Raw genomic sequence first — 26,001 nt, 5'->3', positions numbered from 1 at the left:
TAAGAACCTGGTCACGGAACGGATTAAGTTCATAAGTAGAGGTACCACTGTATAGTCAAAGCTATTATTTCCCCAGATGTACTAGGGAGTTGGACCATAAGGAAGACTGAGGACAGGGGAGCTTGATGTACTGCGGCCCTCGGGGGTCAACACAAAGAGTCAGACATGACCTAGCAACTGAACAAAAACAAAATCCGAGCAACTTATTTCTGAAGGATAATTAGAAACATAAAATATAGAAACATAGAAGTCTGACGGCAGAAAAAGACCTCATGGTCCATCTAGTTTGCCCTTATACTATTTCCTGTATTTTATCTTAGAATGGATATATGTTTATCCCTGGCTTGTTTAAATTCAGTTACTGTGGATTTATCTACCACGTCTGCTGGAAGTTTGTTCCAAGGATCTACTACTCTTTCAGTAAAATAATATTTTCTCATGTTGCTTTTTGATCTTTCCCCCAACTAACCTCAGATTGTGTCCCATTGTTCTTGTGTTCACTTTCCTATTAAAAACACTCCCCTCCTGGACCTTATTTAACCTTTTAACATATTTACATGTTTCGATCATGTCCCCCCTTTTCCTTCTGTCCTCCAGACTATACAGATTGAGTTCATTAAGTCTTTCCTGATACGTTTTATGCTTAAGACCTTCCACCATTCTTGCAGCCCATCTTTGGACCCGTTCAATTTTGTCAATATCTTTTTGTAGGTGAGGTCTCCAGAACTGAACACAGTATTCCAAATGTGGTCCCACCAGCGCTCTATATAGCAGGGTCATAATCTCCCTCTTCCTGCTTGTTATACCTCTAGCTATGCAGCCAAGCATCCTACTTGCTTTCCTTACCGCCTGACTGCACTGTTCACCCATTTTGAGACTGTCAGAAATCACTACCCCTAAATCCTTCTCTTCTGAAGTTTTTGCTAACACAGAACTGCCAATACATATCTTCAAGTTGCCAAGGTGGGAAACACTGCATTAAAGCCATGAACTTACAGATCCTTAAAAATGTATCAACTACAGGGTGTAGTTCAGGTGTGTCGAAATCAAGGACCGCGGTCTGGATCCGGCCTGCAGGGTGCTTAGATCTGGCCCATGGGGCTAACCTTAAAATAGCAAAGGATCGACCTTTTCTTCTAAAGTTTTTGCTAACACAGAACTGCCAATACAATACTCAGATTGTGGATTCCTTCCCCCCAAGTGCATTTATTTTACATTTGGAAACATTAAACACATCAAGCGATGCTTCTCTTCTTACCCCGTGGAGTTTCATGTACAATCCACATGCGTTGCACACCGGCTCTCCTTCTGAGTTCCTTCTCCAGAGGGTTGTGTTGGTTGTTTGGCAGTTAGTGCAGCAAAGACCAGCTCGGCGAGTTGAAGACTGCCAAGGAAAAGAGGAGAAATAGTCTTAAGAACAGAAGCCCAATTTTTAGAAGGAAGGAAGAGCTAAGGGGGAAAAAAGTATTATGAAGCATCGATTTGGAGGCAATCAAAATTAAAACCATTTCCCGAAACATGAAAAGCCTTAATTCCACATTAAAGAGCACACTTCCTTGGCAGCAATAGCAGTCTGCTGAGATCATGTCTTTTTTACAGTGTACATGGTTTTGTTTTGTTTTTAAGGGTTGTGACATACTCTGGTAATATCCCTTTAAATCCTCTTCCCTGAATTTAAGTGGACTTTTGCCAGGGGGAAATCTCTTACAAAGCACCAGAGGAGATGCTGAGCCAAATGATTTAGCACTGCTGTGTGTGCTTTCTTTCTCTTTCTTTTCTCCTTTTCCCCCTTTCCCCTTTCTCTCTCTTTTTATATTTCTATAAATCAGAGCCATTTCTTACAGTCCATTTACTCCCTTCATCCATCCATCTGTATCCGCTAAAGAAAAGTCCTGTAACAATTTAGGTATTCAAGGGTTGTGTATTGTGGCATCATGGCTTAAAGGATACCAAGCGTGACTTTGGAGCCCTTGAATAATAATAATAATAATAATAATAATAATAATAATAATAATAATAATAATAATAATAATTTATTAGATTTGTATGCCGCCCGACTTGGAGCGGCTCACAACAAACAAAACATCTACAAATCCCGTTTAAAAACAACTTTAAAATCCCCATATAAAATGACCATACAATCCAGACAAACCATTCATACATCATAACAGCTAGGGGTATGTCAATTTCCACATGCCTGGTGACAAAGATGTGTTTTCAGGACTTTGCGAAACGCAAGGAGGGTGGGGGTAGTCCTAATCTCCAGGGGAAGTGGTTCTTTAAATTGGGTTTTTTAAAAAAAATTTAATATTAGATTTGTTTACATTGTCTTTTTATATTGTTGTTAGCCGCCCCGAGTCTTCGGAGAGGTGCGGCATACAAATCTAATAAATACAAATACAAATTCCAGAGGGCCGGGGCCCCCACAGAGAAGGCTGTTCCCCTGGGTCCCGCCAGACGACATTGTTTAGAAGGCCAACTCTGTAGGACCTAATTGGTTGCTGGGATTCATGCGGCAGAAGGCGGTCCCGGAGGTATTCTGGTCCGATGCCATGTAGGGCTTTATAGGTCATAACCAACACTTTGAATTGTGACCGGAAATTGATCGGCAGCCAGTGCAGGCTGCGGAGTGTTGATGAAACATGGGCATATCTAGGAAAGCCCATGATTGCTCTCGCGGCCGCATTCTGCACAATCTGAAGTTTCCGAACACTTTTCAGAGGTAGCCCCATGTAGAGAGCGTTGCAGTAGTCGAACCGCGAGGTGATGAGGGCATGAGTGAATACCTAAATGGAAGACTGTGATTTCCAGAAAACCATGAGTATTTCACAAGAATAGTCCTCTACTCCAGAATAACTTATGCCACCAGACTTGAAATTTTGGGCCTAGACAACTTTGCTGTCTTCAATCTGACCTAAGCATAGTACATAAAATTATCCCCTCTAATGTCCTAATATCCTACCTGTCAACAAATTGTTTGAATGAGTGACTCATTAAAGAAGTTGCATTTTTCTGTCCTGTGGTGCTGGATGAACTATGTGAGTTAGCCAACTTTTTATTCCCAGGATAATCTCCAAAGTGGAGAAATACATATGTGATAAATAGAAACATAGAAGACTGATGGCAGAAAAAGACCTCATGATCCATCTAGTCTGCCCTTATACTTGAATTGTGACCGGAAACAATGCAAGCCACGTAGTGTTGACGAAACATGGGCATATCTGGGGAAGCCCATGATAGCTCTCGGAAGCTGTTTTCACCTCCCCAGGCATTGAATTATGGGTGTGGGCTCTCATGCATGCGCGATAGCTCACCCACATGCTTTTTCGGTACCCGAGGGAAAAAACAGCTTCACCATCACTGCTATAGAACCATTAATAACTTGGCGGCCTGAGTCACTGGAACCAGCTCGGGTACCAAAAGGGTGTGCAAGTGCCCACACCCATAATGCAATGCTGCTGCCCCATGCATGCATGCACAACCCCCCCATACTGCACCTCTGCACATGCACGCAGTCCTCACTGAAACCTCTGGATGTCCAATAGGCTCGTGGTGCCATTTTTCGCCCTCCCCAGGCTTCAGGAAAGCCTCTGTTGCCTGTGGATGGTGAAAAACAGGCCCAATGGGCTACCGGAAGTTCAGAAATGAACTTCCTGTAGGCCTGTTGTGCCCCAGTGTTTTGCTGCTTTCTGACCCCCAAGAGGCTCCCGTTTCTCTGTTCTTTGCCAACCTGAACTTTTCTTGACATGCAAACTCTCGAGGGACAAATTTTTGGGGTGGCGGAGGAGGATCTCCAGAATAAAACTTCTTCCCAAGTGGCCGCTCGCAAAACCAGATCACGGTTTGACCCGGTCTCGCTTCAGTTCTCACTTCAGGTGCCTCAAGAATACTTCGCAACCTTTGCGCGAGAAAAAAAGTTTTCTGCCTGTGATGATCCATAATGCAGCTGCTTTGGAAATTATGTATGCGCTGGAGAATTCCGTATCTGTTTACTTTTGCTATTAAAAACTTGGGACCATGCATGATGGATTAAGTGAAAGAAGCAGGAACTCAAATGCCCAGCTCGGCAAACTTCATAGCGGAGATCAGCATTAGTATAAAATGGATGGTGTGACAAGGCAAGCAAAGACGTTTCAACTTTTAGGTTTTGCAAAAAAAACAAAAAAAGAGGAGTTGTTAAAGTAGAAAGTGCAGTCGTCCTGGAAGCTGCCTTTTGAATTTCTTTCTTTTGGATACTATTGCGGACTTAACATAGAAACATAGAAGACTGATGGCAGAAAAAGACCTCATGGTCCATCTAGTCTGCCCTTATACTGTTTTCTGTATTTTATCTTAGGATGGATCTATGTTTATCCCAGGCATGTTTAAATTCAGTTACTGTGGATTTATCTACCATGTCTGCTGGAAGTTTGTTCCAAGGATCTACTACTCTTTCAGTAAAATAATATTTTCTCATGTTGCTTTTGATCTTTCCCCCAGCTAACTTCAGATTGTGTCCCCTTGTCCTTGTGTTCACTTTCCTATTAAAAACACTTCCCTCCTGAAACTTATTGAACCCTTTAACATATTTAAATGTTTCGATCATGTCCCCACTTTCCCTTCTGTCCTCCAGACTATACAGATTGAGTTCATTAAGTCTTTCCTGATACGTTTTATGCTTAAGACCTTCCACCATTCTTGTAGCCCGTCTTTGGACCTGTTCAATTTTGTCAATATCTTTTTGTAGGTGAGGTCTCCAGAACTGAACACAGTATTCCAAATGTGGTCTCACCAGCGCTCTATATAGCGGGATCATAATCTCCCTCTTCCTGCTTGTTATACCTCTAGCTATGCAGCCAAGCATCCTACTTGCTTTCCCTACCGCCTGACTGCACTGTTCACCCATTTTGAGACTGTCAGAAATCACTGCCCCTAAATCCTTTTCTTCTGAAGTTTTTGCTAACACAGAACTGCCAAGGCAAGGATAACCTGCTATTATGTGTTAACACAGCTCTTCAAGGAAGAAGGCTGCCCTTCCATAACACACTTGAGTAACACGTTCCTTTGTTTTGACATTTGGCAACACCAGTGAAATGAAAAAAAGGGGGGGAAATCTGTTTGGCTAAATGGAAAAAGAGAGGAAGCCCCCCAAATCATTCCAACTTGCTTTTTTAAAGAACAGAGAGAGAGAATTTTTCCTCCTCTTTACTCCAAACCGTCTTTGCAAAAAGGGTTTGACCTTGTTCGAAGTTGCTGTGGTTTCAATGCTGGGCCAACCCGGTTTGTTTATACAAAAGTCAGTCCGTGTCCTTAAGCAGAAAGCTAACCGCCAGCTACCTAAAGCAGCCCCAAAATGCAGCTGATAAGCTCTTTTTCTACATTGTGAGTTTCCCAACTGTGTTGATTCAAAACACGCCCAGACGTTTCACCCGCTGCCTTGAAAGCCGGTGGGCCTTTCTGGTGAAGCCTCGCTCCAGAGTTGTCATTGCTGTTGTTGTTTTGCCCTGCGTGGTTTATTGCAAGAAGGAAGAAAGGAGAACCGAGATTCCGAGACACGGATTCAAAACAATAACATCCTAATCCCAAACACGAACAGAAACACAGCTCTGTGTTGTGAGGTTTTTTTCTTAAATAAAAACACTGCTTCCGTAGCTCTGACGTCTTGAATGGAAGAAGGTAGCAGAGGGAGGAAACAGCAGACGGAGGTTTCTCCTTTTTAAAAAATTGGGTTTTATCTGCTCAGTGTTTTATCTACTAAAAGCCCAGCTGTGGGGAGGTGCATTTCAGGTTTTATCCTTAGGTCTGTTCAATTCCTCCTCCCTACTTCTACCAAAAAACATACTTTCCCCTCCACCCTCCAGTTGCTTTCAGTTCTGCACACTTCAAAAGCCAAAAGAAGACCAAACAAAAAAGTGTTTTTAAAGTTTTTTAAATTCAGTGTTTTTAAATTTCAAGCATTGGGTCTCAAGGACGAAGGGCGAATTTTGGAAGGCCGTGTGGTATGATCTATTTTCCAAACAACAGACGGGAAGGAGAAAAAAATATTGAATGCTTGTTGAATAACTCCGGAGAATGTGTACATACATACACACACACACAAATACTAGAGAGCACATACAGTCTGCTAGAATTAAGTGCGAAGCTCTGAAAGGCAGAAACACAGACAATGTGCAACTTATCTTGGCCCTTGCTTTTTTTTTAACGCCCTCGCCCATACTGAATTGATGTGTGTGTGTATCAGTGTGCTTTCTGAAAATATGTGAAATCTGAACAACGATGACCAAGAACAGACTCAACAGACTCAAACTCAACCCGGATAAGACGGAGTGGCTGTGGGTTTTGCCTCCCAGGGACAATTCCATCTGTCCGTCCATAACCCTGGGGGGGGGGGGGGGGTTATTGACCCCCTCAGAGAGGGTCCACAACTTGGGCGCCCTCCTCGATCCACAGCTCACATTAGAGAAACATCTTTCAGCTGTGGCGAGGGGGGCGTTTGCCCAGGTTCGCCTTGTGCACCAGTTGCGGCCCTATCTGGACCAGGACTCACTGCTCACAGTCACTCATGCCCTCATCACCTCGAGGCTCGACTACTGTAATGCTCTCTACATGGGGCTACCTTTGAAAAGTGTTCGGAAACTTCAGATTGTGCAGAATGCAGCTGCGAGAGCAATCATGGGCTTCCCCGGGTATGCCCATGTCACACTGACACTCCGCAGTCTGCATTGGTTGCCGATCAGTTTCCGGTCACAATTCAAAAGTGTTGGTTATGACCTATAAAGCCTTTCATGGCATCGGGCCAGAATATTTCCGGGACCGCCTTCTGCCGCACGAATCCCAGCGACTAATTAGGTCCCACGGAGTTGGTCTTCTCCGGGTCCCGTCAACTAAACAATGCCGTTTGGCGGGATCCAGGGGAAGAGCCTTCTCTGTGGCGTCCCCGACCCTGTGGAACCAGCTCCCCCCAGAGATTAGAACTGCCCCCACCCTCCTCACCTTTTGTAAACTCCTTAAAACCCACGTTTGCCGTAAGGCATGGGGGAATTGAAACATCTCCCCCGGGCCTATGCAGTTTATGTATGGTATGCTTGTGTGTATGTTTGCTTTTAATAATGGAGCTTTTAGTGTTTCTTTTAAATTATTAGATTTGTTATGTATTGTTTATTATTTCTGTGAGCCGCCCCGAGTCTACGGAGAGGGGCGGCATACAAATCTAATTAAAAAATAAAATAAAATAAAATAAAATAAAATAGAATGAATGAATGAATGAATGAATAAATAAATAAATAAATAAATAAATAAATGAATGAATAAATGAATGAATGAATGAATGAATGAATAAATGAATAAATGAATAAATGAATAAATGAATAAATGAATAAATGAATAAATGAATAAATGAATAAATGAATAAATGAATAAATGAATAAATGAATAAATGAATGAATGAATAAATAAATAAATAAATAAATAAATAAATAAATAAAAGCTGTGTTGTTGGCTGGATGGTCCAATTTTGCTGAGCAAAAGCACTGTATTTGGGGTACCAAATGTTGTAAAGAGGCATTTTGGAATTCTCCTTCTTTTGAGCCAATGAATGGGAGATTTTATAAATACTTTATTGCCATTGTCAAGACAATGAATTTTCATTGACAACGAAAGTCACGTGACACCCAGATCTGTGTATATACAAGTCCTTGACCATTTTGGCAAATTGTTCGAAAGTTATAACAACACTGGGAAAAAAGTGACTTTTCACACTTGAATTTTTTTCCATTTTTCCACTCCATTTTTCACATATGGACTTCTCAACTCTCAGAATTCCTGAGCTACAGGAATTCTGGGAGTCAAAGTCCATAAGTCATAGAAGAGCCCACATTGGCTACCCCTGCAGCCCAAACAATCTGGAGCCTCATTTTACCGACCTTGGAAAGATGGGCGGCTCAGTCAACCTTGAGCCTACTAAGATTCGATCTGCCAAACTGCTGGCAGCCGGCGATCAGCAGATGTAGCTTGCAGTACTGCATTCTAACCACTGCACCACCGAGGCTCTTAGTGTGGAGGATCCTTTAAAACAGGGCTCTGCAACCCTGGCAACTTTACGACTGGCTGAGGAATTCTGGGAGTTGAAGTGGCCTAAAAGTTGCCAAAGTTTGGAGAGACCCTCTGCTTTAAACATTACTAGAAAAGCAACATCTCAACGTCTGAGCCAAGTCTTACCAGTCTTTTCTGTGGCTTGATGAGAGGTCTGTTGATCCCGTTCATTTTGTGATAGAGGCCACAGGCATTGCACAGATAATGCCCCGTGCAATCTTTCCTCCATAACGGTGTGGACATGGCACCACAGTTCACACACTCTCGGCCGTCCCCGGGGAATTCCTCCATGTACTCTGTAAATCAGGCGGGAGGAAAAGAGAAGTGTCAGAATTGGAACTATTTGGGTAGCATCGTGTCAGCCCTTCAAAGAGAGACCCAGCTAGGAAGCCAAGATTGTGAATGCAGTTAGAATCCTACTTCAGCTTCAACCGCAACAACACAAGAGCACGCAACAGATTCAAACTTAATATTAACCGCTCCAAACTTGACTGTAAAAAATATGACTTTAACAATCGAGTTGTCGAAGCGTGGAACTCATTACCGGACTCAGTAGTGTCAACCCCTAACCCCCAACATTTCTCCCTTAGACTATCCATGATTGACCTCTCCAGGTTCCTAAGAGGTCAGTAAGGGGCATACGTAAGTGCACTAGTGTGCCTTTCGTCCCCTGTCCAATTGTCTTTCCTTTATCTCATATATCATGTATCTTTTCTTCCTTTCATATATCTTCTCCTCTATTTTTACATATTATATTTATATATATTACTTCATTATTCTCTTCCATATGTATTGTGTATTGGACAAATGAATAAATAAATAAATAAATAAATAAATAAATAAATAAATAAATAAATCCCGACAGTCAGAACAATGAACCAGTGGAACGCTTTGCCTCCAGAACTTATGAATGCTCCAACCCTGGAAGTTGTTCAGAAGAGATTGGATAACCATTGGTCTGAAATGGCACAGAGGGCCAACGATGGCTAAACCTTTTCCGGACCGAGTGCCCAAAGCACGCCAGTGCGTCTGAACCCCCAAAACTGTAGAAAAAACAATTGCTGCCAACCTGCCTTCCCTCGAGGACCTGTATACTGCAGGAGTCAAAAAGAGGGCGGGAAAAATATTGACCCATCGCATCCTGGACATAAACTGCTTCAACTCCTACCCTCAAAACGTCGCTACAGAGCACTGCACACCATGACAACTAGACACAAGAAATAGTTTTTTCCCCGAACGCCATCACTCTACTAAACAAATAATTTCCTCAACACTGTCAGACTTTTTACTAAATCTGCACTTCTGCTAGTTTTTCTCATCATTTCCATCATCCTTTTCCTCCCTCTTAGGACTGTATGACTGTAACTTGTTGCTTGTATCCTAAGATTTTTATTAAGTGTTGTACCACATGATTCTTGACAAATGTATATTTTTCTTTTATGTACGCTGAGAGCATCTGCACCAAGACAAATTCCTTGTCTGTCCAATCACACTTGGCCAATAAAATTCTATTCTATTCTATTCTACTCTATTCTATTCTATTCTATTCTATTCTATTCTATTCTATTCCTTTTACAGTTCTTAACTTTCAATCTATCTCATTATTAATATCAATATTTCAATATGAAAGAATTTAAATGACACTGAAGAATTGAAAAATTTTTTCACTGCCACACTGTGCGTGCGGCTTATTTTGTGGGTGTGGCTTAATGGCCATGTGACTGGATAGGAGTGGCTTGCCAGCCATGTGACCAGGTGGGAGTGGCTTGAATGATCATTATAGTTCAAGTGAACTGTTAAGTCCTCGACTTACAACCTTGCCAGTGTCACTCACTGGGGGTGACAATTTGCTTTGCGTTTCCTGCACTCTCCTTCCTGGGTCATCTCCCCTGCCTTAGGCTGGGTAGCTAGGTGAACAGGTGCTGCCAGAAGCATAAATGCTGCCAGCGCCGCTTCCACCCACGCCTTCTGCTTGCACCTCAGTGAGGCTGGAGGGGAGCTAGGCAGGGGAGAGGGAAGCTTATTCAAGGCCAGGAAGGAGGAAAGAGGAAAAAAGCAAGGAGCGCAGATGCAGCAACAGCAGCAGGGGAAAAAAGGAGAGCCAAGCTGAGACCAGTAATCCAGGAAGTGACAGCCGCCAAGCAGCTGGAGCTGCACAAGCATCTTCATTTCCGCCAGTGGAACTGCATTCCACCCCGTCCTGCCTGATGGCCACCTCTGCTCGCATGTCCACAAAGAGAGCTCTGCATCCCACTTGTGATATATTTCCCATGGGTTAGCCATCACAGGTGTAGGGTTTCCTGCCTGAGCAGGGGTTGGGCCAGAAGACCTCTAAGACCCCTTCCAACTCAAATGTGAATCACTTTTCGTAACCTTCTGACTGAGAAGGTCAGTAGAAGTCAGATAACGCTAATAACTAGAGAAATATCCGGTAGAGAGCAAAAAAGAAAAAGAAAAAAATATCTTGTTTATCTGAAGACAGAAGAATTTTAGTCACTGGTGAGAAAAGAGACAAATAGGAGCGGCTACAAATGAAATGTTTTCTTCTGTTGCACACAACGGTTAGGTTTCTCGCTTTCAAACGTGGAGACACAGAGCAAAAAGTTAATGATTACGAAGTCTCCTTTGCAAAATTCAGTCCTTGCAGGGGCCGGAACTCCGTGTTACATGTACACTTTACACACTCACAAGGGTACAGAAGAAAAGTTCAGAGGACAAAAGGACAGACTGAATTGTTTTGTTCCAAAGAGCCTTTGCTCTCGTGTTGTTTTGTACCAAGTCGGATTATATATGTGGACTTCTAAAAAAAAATTAAAAAACTCCATCTTAATTTGAAGACAGAGAGAAAAGTGGGAATGATTTCTCCAAACAAAGGAGGAAATATCCTATTTCTGTTCTCTTGAAATGCTACAGTAATTATGTCACTACTGGGGAGAAAAAGTCCCTGTGAAAAAAATTATTTTGGGGATTGAATGGAAACAGGGAGAGCCGGCGAGTTTGCACACTGCTAGAGAGATATTTCCTTTTAAAGGATGTTCATCTAGAACCAGGAGTTGGCAATCTGTGGCTCTGGAGTTGCATGTGGCTCTTTAAACCCTCTGGTGCGGCTCCCTGTCACTAGTCAGTTCCACAATTAATAGGGTTTTCAGTTAGGACAGGTAGAGGAAAAAGGATGCTGCACTAGGAGGAAACTATGGTGGGGGAACTGAACTTCCGGTTGCCTCCAGTATTGGAAGGAGGGAAGGAGCTTCTGGTTAGGACCTTTGTGACTTTTTAAAGGGTTTTAAAGTTGCCAGTCTTTGATCTAGACCAGAGGTCCCCAAACTTTTTACACAGGGGGCCAGTTCACTGTCCCTCAGACTGTTGGAGGGCCGGACTATAAAAAAACACCTATGAACAAATCCCTATGCACACTGCACATACCTTATTTAAAGTAAAAAACAAAATGGGAACAAATACAATAATTAAAATAAAGAAGTAATAAGTAATTAAGTAATTAATAATTAAGTAATAAAGTAATTTATACTTCATTAACAAGTAAATTTAAACTTAAATCAACAAACTCCATTTCTCCTTCCTTCCTTCCCTCCCTCCCTCCTTCCTCTCCACTTCTCTCTTCCCTCTTCCTTTTCTCTCATTTGTTTCATTTTCCTCTCCCTCGTTCCTTCCCTCCATCATTTTATCATTTTTCTCTTTTTCTCTCTCTCTCTCTCTCTTTCTATCTCTCCCTCTTCCTTTCTCTCTCCCTCTCTATCTCTCCCTCTTTCTCTTTCTTTCTCTCCCTCTTTCTCTTACTTTCTCTCTCTCTCCTCTCTTTCTCTCACTCACTCTCTTTCTAACTCTCCCTCTTTGTATCTCTCACACTTTCTCTCTCCCCCTCTCTCTATTTCTCCCTTTCTCTCCCTTTCTATCTCTCCTCTTCATTTCTCTCTCCCTCTCTATTTCTCCCTCTTATTATATCGATCGGTAAAATCTCGTGTGCTGCCGCGGGCCGGTTAAAAGACCTCAGCAGGCCGCATCCGGCCCGTGGGCCGTAGTTTGGGGACCGCTGATCTAGACCATAATTGGAGAATCGTGGCCCCTATATATGTCTGGTGGACTTCAACTCATAGAACTCTAATTCCACAAGTCATAAAAGGACTATTGTTCACCACCCCTGATCTAGACTAAATGTTCCTCAATCTTGGCCACTAGAAGATGTGTGAACTTCAACTCCCAGAATTCTTCAGTTCTGGGAGTTGAAGTCCACACATCTTCAAATGGCTAAAGTTCAGAAATATTGATCTATAATATCTCTAATGTAATAAGGTCATATAAATGGGGCAAAGTAACAGAAATCTGAATTGTGGTCATAAATTAAGGACTATCATCATGCACCATGCCCAAGATATTCCCAATATAAATAAAATCAACTTACAACAGTACACTTAATGACTGTTTGAAGTTACAATGGCACTGAAAATAAGTGACTTATGACCATTTTTCACACTTACGACCGTTATAGCATCCTTGGGATCACGCAATTTGCATTCAGATGTTTGACAACTCACTCACATCTACAATGGTTGCAGTGTCCAAGTGTCCAACACTTTTTGTGACTTTAAACCTCTTGTCAACAACCCTATTACTAATTTAACTACTGCAGTGATTCGCTCAACAAACTGTAGCATGAAGAAAAGTCGTATAATGGCTCAAAATTCACTTAGCAACAGAAATTGTGGATTCTGTTCCAATCGTAAGTTGAGGACTACCTCAAATTATTTAAGATCCCATTATTAATCTTCAATAGAGGGTATTCTTAAAAGAATACTGTAACTCCACAAACTGTTTTGTAGAAGTTGCACTTTTTAAACATTCTACCCATGTAGGAAAGTAGTAACATGAGAAATGTATATATAATCAGCAGTTTGCTCTATTGATCTCAATGCCTTTTAGATTGCATAACAACCCAGGTCCACCATCCTGGCATAGATTTTGCAATTCTTGAAAGTAATTCCTCTTAAAAGAAATTTCACTTAGCCACATAAATTTCTGTCTCAATCATGGTTGAAACTTGAGAACTACCTGCACATCATGAATTCAAACGGCAACTTTCCCCATAGGCTGTCTTAAAAGTTGGAAAATACATTCAAATGAAAACCTACTAGCTCATGAAAAAATGGCCCTGTTGAAAGACCAGCTATGAAATCACGTCATCTACACCAGGGGGTACTTAGTCCATGGATGGTCAACTGACAATGGGATGCAACCCAGGAGGGTGAACGAGCAAAGTCCCCTATATGTGGGATCCAATTCAAAGTGTTGGTTATGACCTATAAAGCTACATGGCATTGGACCAGATTACTTGCGGGACCGCCTGCCACATGAATCCCAGCGACTGGTTAGGTCCCATGGAGTAGGCCCTCTCCAGGTCCCGTCACCTAGACAATGTCATTTAGCAGGAGCTATTATTATTATTATTATTATTATTATTATTATTATTATTATTATTATTATTCTTGTATGCCACCCCTCTCCAGAGACCCAGGGTGGCTCACAACAACAGATAGAGGAAGAACCTTCTCTGTGGGGGGGCCCGACTCTCTGGAATCAGCTCCCTCCAGAGATTTGTATTATTATTATTATTATTATTATTATTATTATTATTATTATTATTATTATTATTATTATTATTATTATTGCCTGTGCATGGCAAAAAACAGGCCCAAAGGGCCTACTGGAAGTTTAGAAACAAGCTTCCGGTAGGCCCATTGGGCTGTTTTTTGCCCTCCGCAGGCTTCAGGAAAGCCTCTGAAGTCTGGGCAAAGCAAAAAACAACCTCTCCACCACCCTCAGCTGGCCAACACACGTGTTCTGAAGCTGACATGGGACAAAGCCTCATGTGCCCTCAGATATGGCTCCATGTGCAATCTGTGGCATGTGTGCCGCAGGTTTGCCATCATAGATATAGGGTCTCATGCCTGAGGAAGGGGTTGGTCTTCTAGCTCCAAGGTTATTTTATGTTCTATGTGGTATGGCAAGCAGAAAAATTATGATGAACAGCCTGTCCCCTCGGGTCACGAGATCAAATTATGGACATTAAGCAATTGGCCCTCATTTATGGTCATTTGCAGTGTCCTGCTTGTCACATAACCACAGTTTTTTTTGTTTTTTTTATTGATTTATTGATTTATTGATTTATTGATTGGATTGGATTGGATTTGTATGCTGCCCCTCTCCGCAGACTTGGGGCGGCTCACAACAGTGATAAAAACAATACATAATGACAAATCTAATAATTAGAGTCTAAAATAACAGAATTACATTTAGAATGTCTAAAAGCAAGAAACCCCAACATATAAAAAGCATACATACAGTCATATCATGCACAAAACTACATAGGCAGGGGAGATGTCTCAGTTCCCCCACGCTTGACGACAGAGGTGGGTTTTAAGGAGTTTACGAAAGGCAAGCAGGGTGGGGGCCGTCCTAATCTCTGGCGGGAGCTGATTCCAGAGGGTCGGAGCCGCCACCGAGAAGGCTCTTCCCCTGGGTCCCGCCAGACGACATTGTTTAGTCGACGGGACCCGGAGAAGACCAACTCTTTGGGACCTAACAACTTACATGCAGAAAATGTGCAATTTAAAGCACAAAACACCCATTACAAACAATGGATTCACTTCAATGACTGCTGTGGTTGCGTTATGCCTGCCATAGTCACCTAACAATCCCTACCAAAAAAAAAAAAGGTTTATGAAATTGGACATGAGCTCTTGATGGCCCACTGGACAAATGACAGAATTTATGACCATATTTCCAGTCACCATATTTCCAGACCATATTTCCATTTGACCATTTAGTTATGACTGCATTTTATGGTCATAAGTTCTTGTCTTTTTGACTTAAAAGAATTCTGAAATTTCCCCAACCAAGCTCATATTGGGAACAGGAACCCTTGCAATGGTTTTAAACGATTAAGAATTCTTATTTTCAGTCTGGGTCAATTTCTAGAAATAATCATCGCTCTTGGCTCTACATTTCCAGAACAATCAGGATTTCAAAACAAGCAATTACCCAGATCCCATAAAATCATAAATACCTATTTGTCACAGACAAGCGGTGGCAAGAGAAGGGAAGCTTCTTTTAAACAACCTCAAAGCTCTAAAAGCAAAGCAAAGTTTCACCTATTGCATATACTTTTCCTCAACGATTTTCAACAAGACCAAATTGCATCTACCTCAAAGAGTTTTTAAGATCAGGACATCGAAAATTGTGTTTGTAGGATTTGTTATTGGGTTTTATTTCGTGGGTTTTTAATGTTGTCATCTATGGAGTGACTTCTGTGTAGAGGTGAGATGCCATATAAATTTATTTGTCATATAAATTTATAAATTTATATAACAAATAAAAATAAATATTTATTAATAAATATTTATTAAGGAGAATATTTGTAGTTCGGAATTGAAATGAGGGCCCTTTGGGGCTCTCTTGAGGTTGGGTCTTTTCTTGTGGATATCTCATTACCAAAATACTGATGGAAACATAGAAGATTGACGGCAGATTGTTCTGTATTAGTCAGATGATGTTTGGTTAACAAAACATCTACAAGAAAACAACTAAGCTCAGTGAGCACCAGAGATGCTTCAAAAAAAAATAAACATTCAATTATTCTATTACTTTCCACTGTTAGGAGGTAGTTCAGCCTTTTTTTCTTTCATTCTTTCATTCTTTCTCTTTCTTTCTTTCTTTCTTTCTTTTTCTTTCTTTCTCTCTCTCTCTTTCTTTCCTTCTTTCTTTCCACCTATCTTTCTTTCTTTCTTTCTTTCTCTTTCCTTTCTCTTTCCTTTCTCTTTCCTTTCTCTTTCCTTTCTCTTTCCTTTCTCTTTCCTTTCTTTCTTTCTCTCTTTCCACCTATCTTTCCACCTATCTTTCCACCTAACTTTCCACCTATCTTTCCACCTAACTTTCCACCTATCTTTCTTTCTTTCTCTTTCTTTCTTTCTTTCTTTTTCTTTCTTTCCTTTCTTTCTTTCTTTCTTTCTCTTTCCTTTCTTTCTTTCTCTTTCTTTCTCTTTCTCTCTTTCCACCTATCTTTCCACCTATCTCTCTCTCTCTCTTTCTTTCTTTCTCTTTCTTTCTTTCTTTCTTTCTCTTTCCTTCCTTCCTTCCTTCCTTTCTTTCTCTCTCTCTCTCTCTCTCTTCCTTCCTTCCTTCCTTCTTTCAGCACATTAACCTGAGTCCCCCAGAGAAGGGCGGCCCAGAAATTCGAGTAATAAATAAATAAACATATTCTTTCAAGCATTCCCCCTCGGTTTAACTGCTTCTAAACTCCACAATAATTATCTTTGTCACGCACAGAAACTAATGGCTGTGGACTTCTCTGGAGGCACGGGAGGGTGCCTTACTAAAACACACACAAACACACACACACACACACACACACACTAAATAACACCCCCTCCCCTTTTATTTAAAAATGCAGTTTGCAAGGGCCGGGCTGACACGCAGCCGGGCTTGGTTGTAAAAATAAATGATCGAGATGATGTTATTGTAAGATGATAAAAAGGGGAGGAGGCGAGGGAGGACGAGGAGACTTCCCTGACTTCAATCAAACCATGTTGCTTGTTGACTGCTGGCGACAAGCAGACTGGACCAGGCCTGCTGGAATGTCTTGGCTGACGGAGAAAGTCCGCGTAGACTGAACTCTGCGTATCAATCACTCCGACAGCTTAGACCTGACAAATGACAGACTCGCTACAGAAGTCCCCCCTCTCTTTCTCTCTTCCTCTCTCCGTTTGTGTGTGTGTGTTGGAGAAGGGCGAGGAGTCACCTTTCCCCATCCATTTTACAGCTTCACCTCTACCAAATCCTTGACTCTTTAAAGCAGGGGTCTTCAAACTTGGCAACTTTAAGACTTCTGGACTTCAACTCCCAGGCTGGAGAATTCTGGGAGTTGAAGTCCATAAGTCTTAAAGTTGCCAAGTTTGAGGACCCCTGCTTTAAAGGCTCTTAAACAAAGACGAGTCGGTCAACTTCTCTTACAAAAATTCTCAGGCATCCAGGTCATGGCTGTCCCAAAGGAGCTTGAAGAAGCTTCTCATCCATGAGCAGAAGAAGCTTCTTGGATGAGAAGCAAAATGTCTTCAAAGGAGAAAAAAAGCCCCAAGCTGCCTCTTGAAAAAAGCAACTTTTGGGGACAGTGGGGCTAACTTATTTTGCAAAGTACTAGAAGGCAAGACAAGAATCCTTCAGGAGTTGGGCAGCATATAAATTAGATGTATGGATGTATGGATGGATGGATGGACGGACGGACGGACGAACAAACAGACAGAGACAGACAGACAGACAGACCATAATAGCCATGCTGAATCAGGCTAAAGCCCATCGAGTCCAACATTCTGTGTCACACAGTGGTCCACCAATTGTACAAGGGGATCTTGAGCAGAAAGAGAAGGCAAAACCCTCCCTCTCTCCCTTGACCCCCAACAAATTGGTACCCAAAACAGACAGACAGACAGACAAGAAACAATGGATGGAAACTGATCAAGAAACCTGGAATTAAGGAGAAATTTCCTTAACAATGAGAACAATTAACAAGTGAAACAGCTGGAGGTCTTGAAGAAGAGATTGGACAACAATCTGTCTGAAATGGTATAGGGTTTCCTGCCTCAGCACAGGGGTTAGACTAGAAGACCTCCAAGGTCCCTTCCATCCCTATTCTATTCTAGTCATACTTATTGTCTACTAGAATAAGACCTAGCCAATGTTTTGAGGTTACAGCCGACCTATTGTCCTTGGTGGGGGTCATCAATGCTACGTTGATTCATCCAGAAAGCTCATTCAGAATTGAGAGAAGAAATGATTTTGCTTTGCTTCCTCATCCAAATGGATGGATGTCCCAGGATCAATGGAGCAGTTGGGTGAACAACTGAAGCACCTGTTGGGCAGGTGTATGAAGCAGGGATGACCATCACATGCTCCCAGGGGGCCTGAGAGGACACGAGACACCCATTATTCCCAGAAACCTTCCCCAAATAGAGCTGACACGAGTAGCAAGTGGAAGCTGTCAAAGTTGTCATTGAAGCTGTTGGCTATAACCCAACTCTTCACAGTCCTGAAGGGACAGAGAAGCCTTGTGGCTCAGTTCTGATAAAAAAGTTGAGAATATTTACCTTCCATCAAAGTAAGCAAGTCTTCAGTTCAAATATTTACAGTAGTCCCTCGCTATACCGCGCTTCACCTACTGCGGCTTCACTTCATCGCGGGTTTTCAAGAAATATTAATGAGAGAAATCATTCGCGGATCTTCACTGGTTCGCGGGTTTCTGAGGAAGTCGATCGGCAGATTTAAACAGCCCGCCGAACTTGATCGGCAGGTTTTTTAAAAAAAATATATCTAAAATTGTAAATACTGTATTTAAATACTGTATCTAAAATAAATACTGTGTGGGAAGGGTTTATAAACACTTAAAACAATGAAAACTTACCAAACAATTACAATATAAATACTTAAATAAGTACTATCAGTCGATAAATTCCCCATCGCGGATTTCACCTATCGCGGCCAGGTCTGGAACGTAACACCAGCGATAGGTGAGGGACTACTGTAATTCCAAAGTGATTTTTTAAAGCTGCCAATTCATATTTCCCAACCGGTTTTCCAAATTGTTTTGGGAAGCTTTGATGTGGAATTATTTACATGCATGAGCGCACTTTTCTTCAAATCAATCCCACAAACATTTATTTATTTATTATTAGAGTTGAAAGGGACCGTCAGGTCATCATGTCCAACCCCCTGCCAGAGCAGGAAATCCTATAGCACCCTAGCCAAATGGCAGTCCAATCTCCTCTTGAAAATGTCCAGAGTAGAGGAGTTCACAACCTCTGCTGGCAGGCTGTTCCACTGGTTGATCGCTCTGACCGTCAGGAAGTTCTTCCTTATTTCCAAGTTATCTCTCCTTGGTGATAGGTATAGGCAATTCTCAACTTGCAACAGTTCATTTAGCAACCGTTCCAAAGTTACAATGGAAAAATATAAATGTCACTTAACAGAAATTGTGGCCGTAAATTGAGGATTATCTGTATTGATTTTCTGAATAAATACTACAAATCTCTCGGAAAGTCCAGATATGGAGCAACATATCTCCGGGACCGCCTTCTGCCGCATGAATCCCAGTGACCAGTTAGGTCACACAGAGTTGGCCTTCTCCGGGTCCCGTCGACTAAACAATGTCATTCGGCGGGACCCAGAGGAAGAGCCTTCTCTGTGGCGGCCCCGACCCTCTGGAACCAATTCCCCCCAGAGATCAGAATTGCCCCCACCCTCCTCGCCTTTCGTAAGCTTCTTAAAACCCACCTCTGTCGTCAGGCATGGGGGAATTGAGATATTCCCTTCCCCCTAGGCCCATACAATTTATGCATGGTATGTTTGTGTGTATGTTTGTGTTTTTTTAAATAAGGGTCTTTTAATTATTTTAAATATTAGATGTTATATGTTGTTTTATTATTGTTGTTAGCCGCCCCGAGTCTACGGAGAGGGGCGGCATATAAATCTAATAAATAAATAAATAAACATGCATCGGCCTTGAAAGTCACCACAATTGACTGTATTATGTAACACAGTTGTATGTGTGTCAGTGTGGTACAGCAAGGGTAAAGGAAGAAAGGTAGCAGGGTCCTCCAATATCTTGGGGGCTACCACAAAGAAGACGGAAATCAACCAAAGCACCTGAAGGCAGGACAAGAAGCAATGGGTGGAAACTAATCAAGTAGAGAGGCAACCTAGAACTAAGGGGAAATTTCCTGACAGTTAGAACAATTAACCAGTGGAACAACTTGCCTCCAGAAGTTATGGTGCTTTAGCACTGGAAGTTTTTTAAGAAGATACAATACTTCACACCAGAAGAGCCCTTCACTCCTCCACTCGAAACAGAACACCCTAAGAAAAGTAGACTAACAATCCTGGATCTAGAAAGCTTAGAACTACGATGCCTAAAACACGATCTAAGTATTGCCCACAAGAGACTCTACTCAAAAAGAGGATAAATCAGCACCTAAAAAACAATAACTTATTGGACCCAAATCAGCATGGCTTTACTGAAGGCAAATCATGTCAGACTAATCTCATTGATTTCTTTGACTATGTCACAAAGGTGTTGGATGAAGGTGGTGCCGTGGATATTGCCTACCTGGACTTCAGCAAAGCCTTTGATACGGTTCCACATAAAGAGCTGATAGATAAATTAGTGAAGATTGGACTTAATCCCTGGATAGTTCAATGGATTTGCAGCTGGCTGAAGCGTAGACATCAGAGAGTTATTGTTAATGGCGAGTATTCTGAGCAGAGTCAGGTTACAAGCGGTGTGCCACAAGGGTCTGTTCTGGGTCCTATTCTTTTTAATATATTTGTGAGTGACATAGGGAAAGGTTTGGTAGGGAAGGTTTGCCTATTTGCCGATGACTCTAAAGTGTGCAATAGGGTTGATATTCCTGGAGGCGTCTGTAATATGGTAAATGATTTAGCTTTACTAGATAAATGGTCTAAGCAATGGAAACTGCAGTTTAATGTTTCCAAATGTAAAATAATGCACTTGGGGAAAATGAATCCTCAATCTGAGTATTGTATTGGCAGTTCTGTGTTGGCAAATACTTCAAAAGAAAAGGATTTAGGGGTAGTGATTTCTGACAGTCTCAAAATGGGTGAACAGTGCAGTCAGGCGGTAGGGAAAGCAAGTAGGATGCTTGGCTGCATAGCTAGAGGTATAACAAGCAGGAAGAGGGAGATTATGATCCCACTATATAGAATGCTGGTGAGACCACATTTGGAATACTGTGTTCAGTTCTGGAGACCTCACCTACAAAAAGATATTGACAAAATTGAACGGGTCCAAAGACGGGCTACAAGAATGGTGGAAGGTCTTAAGCATAAAACGTATCAGGAAAGACTTAATGAACTCAATCTGTATAGTCTGGAGGACAGAAGGAAAAGGGGGGACATGATCGAAACATTTAAATATATTAAAGGGTTAAATAAGGTCCAGGAGGGAAGTGTTTTTAATAGGAAAGTGAACACAAGAACAAGGGGACACAATCTGAAGTTAGTTGGGGGAAAGATCAAAAGCAACATGAGAAAATATTATTTTACTGAAAGAGTAGTAGATCCTTGGAACAAACTTCCAGCAGATGTGGTAGATAAATCCACAGTAACTGAATTTAAATATGCCTGGGATAAACATATATCCATCCTAAGATAAAATACAGAAAATAGTATAAGGGCAGACTAGATGGACCATGAGGTCTTTTTCTGCCGTCAGACTTCTATGTTTCTATGTTTCTAAGATCATATGCTGCAACGTCCTGCCTGTCAATGACTACTTCAGCTTCAACCGCAACAACACAAGAGCATGCAACAGATTCAAACTTAAAGTTAACTGCTCCAAACTTGACTGTAAAAAATATGACTTTAACAATCGAGTTGTCGAAGCGTGGAACTCATTACCGGACTCAGTAATGTCAACACCTCACCCCCAACATTTTACCCTTAGACTATCCACGATTGACCTCTCCAGGTTCCTAAGAGGTCAGTAAGGGGCGGGCATAAATGCACCAGTGTGCCTTCCGTCCCCTGTCCAATTGTCTCTCCTTTATCTCCTTTATCTTTTCTTCCTTTCATATATCTTCTCCTCTATTTTTATATCTTTTCTTCTGTCCTTTTCTTTATATATATGACTACATGTCTATTCTCTTCAATATGTATTGTGCATTGGACAAGGCAGTGATGGGAAACCTTTTTGAGTTCGCATATGTGCGCAAAGTGTCCACACCCATTCCCTCTCCCACACACATACACACATACCCACACTGCCGCTTTGCACACACATAATCCCCCACTCCTGTCCCTGTGCATGGGCATAGGCCTCACTGAAGCCTGCGTAAGTGGAAACCCCCCCCCCCCAGCCAAACCGGAAGTTCAGGAAAATGGACTTCCGGTATGCCCATTGTGCTATTTTTTGCACTCTGATGGAAGTTCCCTGAAGCCGCAGAGTACAAAAAAGAGCACAACCGGAAATCCGTTTTTCCAGACTTCCTGTTTGCCCGTTGGGCAGTTTTGCACTCTGGGGCTTCAGAGAAACTTCCCTAAAGCCTCCGGAGTGCAGAAAACAGCCCAACGGGCAAAACAGAAGTCCACTTTTCTGAACTTCCGGTTTGTCCCCAAGGCTGAAAATCAGCTGGCTAGTGCATTCATGTGTGCTGAAGCTGACATAAGGTGCTTCACGTGCCCTCTGATATGACACCATGTGCTAACTGTGGCACGTGGGCCATAGGTTCACCATCACAGGCATAGAGTTTGCTGCTTGAGCCGGGGGCTTGGATTAGATCTCCATTGACCCAATTGTTCTTATTGGGAGTAATAAAAAGGCAATATAACAAAGCCGAAAAATATCAAATATTAAATATTACAACTGCGGCCAGAATTACCTTCGCCCAATATTGGAAAAATATAGAAACCCCCTAAGAAAATGCAATAATTAATAAAATATATAATTGTTCTGAAATGGATGAACTGATGATGGAATTGAGAGGCCAAAAAGATTCTGAATATCATGAAATATGGGCAAAATGACACAGAAGGATTGAGTTAAGAAATAGAAATAAAAAGATTATAAAAGATATATAAAGATTAGTAAAATAAAGAATATAAATATGTAAAATATGAATGATTTGAATAGGGATTTTGTGATTGTATGAAATAATACGAATATTACTCAATATGTATATTCATTATAGGACTTAATGAAATATCTAATATAGCAATGCAGAAATACTGAATGTTTGCTGATATTATAATGTTTTTCGTTGTTGTTGTTTAATGTGTCTGTCTTTTGTTGTTATCTATTTGTCTGTTTTAAAATATATTTGAAAAGCAATAATTTTTTTTCCAAATGACCCTTCCAACTCTTGTTATTCTGAAGGATGCAAAGATAATACATAAGGAGAGGGAGTGTAATTTTGTCAGGGTTGAATCCTGCCCTTAAAATTGGAAAATCTGCTGGTGTTGCACACACAGCTTTTTGTGGCTGTGTTTGTGGAACACAGAAGGCAAACACAGCCACAAAAGTTGTGCTCTTCTACATGTTCCTGCCAAATCAATCCAAGGTTATACCAAGGACGCACCCTTACAGCAACACCGGGGAGGTGGTGGCAACCGAAAAGGAGAGCCGATGGGAGAGAGAGAGAGAGTGAGAGAAGCAGGAACTTCGGAAAGCCAATCCATCACTGCCACCACGACAGCAGCAACATGTTTTTTGCAAAACAGCTTTGTGCCAAGGAAAACACAAGCCTTGTGCCATTTTTAGAGCTCACTGAAGGATGATTTCTGCTGGAAGGGGTTAAGTGCTGGCCCTGAATACTTCATTTGACCCCGGCTTGCCCTGTAATGTTGTAGATTGAGGAGGGGGCAGAAAAATCCAAGGCACTCTGGTCAATTTCAATTACCCACCCAGCCACCCTAAGGAGTGCCGGTTTGCTCTAGTGGTTTTTTTTTTAAAACACCAGGGGAAAAACCAGGAGACTAGGAGTTGCTGCCTTAGGCACGAAAGCCAGCCTGGGAAGGGGGAGCCTGGGGGTGGGGGCGGGGTTGGGGTTGGACCGAACACCAGAAGACTGAGTTCTAATCCTGTTATTCAACATAAAAGTTGACCGGGTGGACTTTTGTTCAGTCCCTCTCTCTCTCAGCCCTAGTCACCTCACAGAGGGTGGTGGTTGTCAGGAAACTAGAAGGAGGGAGAAATATTAGGTCTGTTCACAGCCTTGAAGTTACATGGAAAATAACGAGAGAATAAAAGCAAAGCAAAAGAAAAGAAAAAAGAAGAGGAAGTTAGAGTGGAGGACAGGAGAGGGGAGGAAGTGGGAAAGGAAAAACAGGAGGAGAGGAAAAGGAGAAAGAGAAAGAGAAGGAGAAGGAAAAGTAGGGGAGAAGAGGAGAGAGGAGGGGAAGAAAGGAAAAGGAAAGGAGGAGAGGGGAGTGGAGTGGAGGAGAGGAGAGGGAAGGAGAGGTAAAAGAAAAGGAGGAGTGGAGTGGAGGAAAGGAGAGGAAAAGGAGAAAGAGAAAGAGGGGGAGAAGGAGAAGGAAAAGGAGAAGGAAAAGAGGAGGGGGGAGGGAAGGATAGGAAAAGAAAAAGGGGAAGGAAAAGAAGATAAAGAGAAACAGAAGGAGAAAGAGAAAGAGGAGGAGCAGGAGGAAAAGGAGAATGAGAATGAAAAGAAAAAGGGAAAGGAAAAGAAGATAAAGAGAAAAAGAAGGAGAAAGAGAAAAAGGAGAAAGAGAAGGAGAAAGAGGAGGAGGAGGAAAAGGAGAAGGAGAAGGAAAAGAAAAAGAGGGGAGGAGAGGAGGGAAGGGGGAGGAAAGGAAAGGGAGCAGCAATCCCATCACCCCAGCATCACACATCTACATTGAGGGTGAGCACAATGCAATGACAGTACAGATAGTCCTTGATTTACAACTAGTTCAAGTTAGTGAACATTCGAAGTTGCAACAGCACTGAAAAAAGCGGCACGTCTACTTTTGTCCAATTGACTGTTTTGGACCCTTTTGACGGGTGCAACATCCCCATCGTTACCTGATCAAAATCCAAATGTTTGGCAATCAGGTTATATATTTATGAGGGTTGCGGTGATCCAAGTGTCCTGCCTGGGATCCCCCTTTTGTGATCTTTGGACAAGCAAAGTCAATGGGGAGAGCCAGATTTACTTTAACACTATGACTAATTTTAACAACGGCAGTAATTCACTTCTTAACCACTATTCTACTATCCACTATTAACCACCATTCTAGTAATTTAACCAACTGTGGTGATTCACTTTAACAAGAAAAGTCATAAAATGGCAAGAAAAGTCATAAAATGGCAAGAAAAGTCATAAAATGGTGCACTCAATTAGCACTTAGTGAAATATTGGGCTCAATTGTGGTCACAAAGTCGTAATATACTCTCTGTCAGTGAGTACTTCACCTTTAACAAGAACAACACAAGAGCACGTAATAGATACAAACTGAATGTAAATTGCTTCAAACTTGACTGCAGAAAATACAATTTCAGCAAGAGTGGTCACTCAATTTCCCACTCAAGGCAGCATCCGTGGAGCGAGATTTTTCAGCTCACCGCTGCCAGCACAACCAGTACTGCATGCGGATTGTCTTAGGGATAAAATGAGGGAAGGTCCTGTGGAGGCTACCTTGGCCTTCCAGAGAAAGGATAAAAATGCAACGGAGAAAATAAACATCTCCTAGTGCACCATCAACCAAACCATTGCAGCCAACATGATACGAACTGGGATTGTTATTCTTAGACTTGATATGAGCAAGCATAAATGCGAAAATAAAAGGGCATATAGCTACAGTAGAGTAGGGTAGGGAATAAGGACTAGACTAGACTAGAACAGAACAAGGAATAGGAACAGTACAGAACAGAAAATACAAAATAGAATAGCAAATAGTAGTTGGGACGGGTTGGGGATAGGCCAGGCCAGGCTAGATTAGAGAATGGAATAGAATAGAATAGAACAGAGAATACAGAAAGAATAGAGAATATAAATTTTTACTCGCACCATAACATCTTAATACAACTATTTATTAACGCCCATATCAACTTTTATACTCTTTTACATAAGAATACGTTTATTATACCTTACATATACACCCCCTATTTTATTACTATACCATGTCGTATCACCTAAAAACGTCTGCGTCACACACAGATTTACCCCCCCCAACACCACTATTCCTTACTCCCTTCTTCCATTACTTAAATTTCAATTTTCTCTAATTATTTCAGTTGAATATTAAAACATCCTCCTTTCTTAATTATACTCTTATCTTCTGGTCTCCCTTTTTTGATAAATCACTTTTCACTAACTAATATATATATATATATATATGTACTTGAATTTAAATGTT

General features: G+C 41.7%; 1 protein-coding gene across 2 annotated transcripts in view; it reads right to left on the bottom strand.

Moving 5' to 3' along the window:
* Positions 1-26,001, bottom strand: part of GATA5 (GATA binding protein 5) — a 62,449-nt gene that overhangs the window by 6,760 nt on the left and 29,688 nt on the right. For both annotated transcript variants that reach the window (XM_070744465.1, XM_070744466.1), the window contains exons 3-4: positions 8,197-8,366; positions 1,259-1,384 (exon numbers count right to left, since the gene is read on the bottom strand). In XM_070744465.1, the coding sequence (XP_070600566.1) occupies positions 1,259-1,384; positions 8,197-8,366 (296 nt within the window). The remainder of the gene's footprint in view (positions 1-1,258; positions 1,385-8,196; positions 8,367-26,001) is intronic.

This window comes from Erythrolamprus reginae, chromosome 3 (assembly GCF_031021105.1).
Source record: "Erythrolamprus reginae isolate rEryReg1 chromosome 3, rEryReg1.hap1, whole genome shotgun sequence".
Classification (NCBI taxonomy): domain Eukaryota; kingdom Metazoa; phylum Chordata; class Lepidosauria; order Squamata; family Dipsadidae; genus Erythrolamprus; species Erythrolamprus reginae.
Note: the sequence above shows the minus strand (reverse complement) of the source record. Positions and strands in the feature narration are given on the sequence as shown.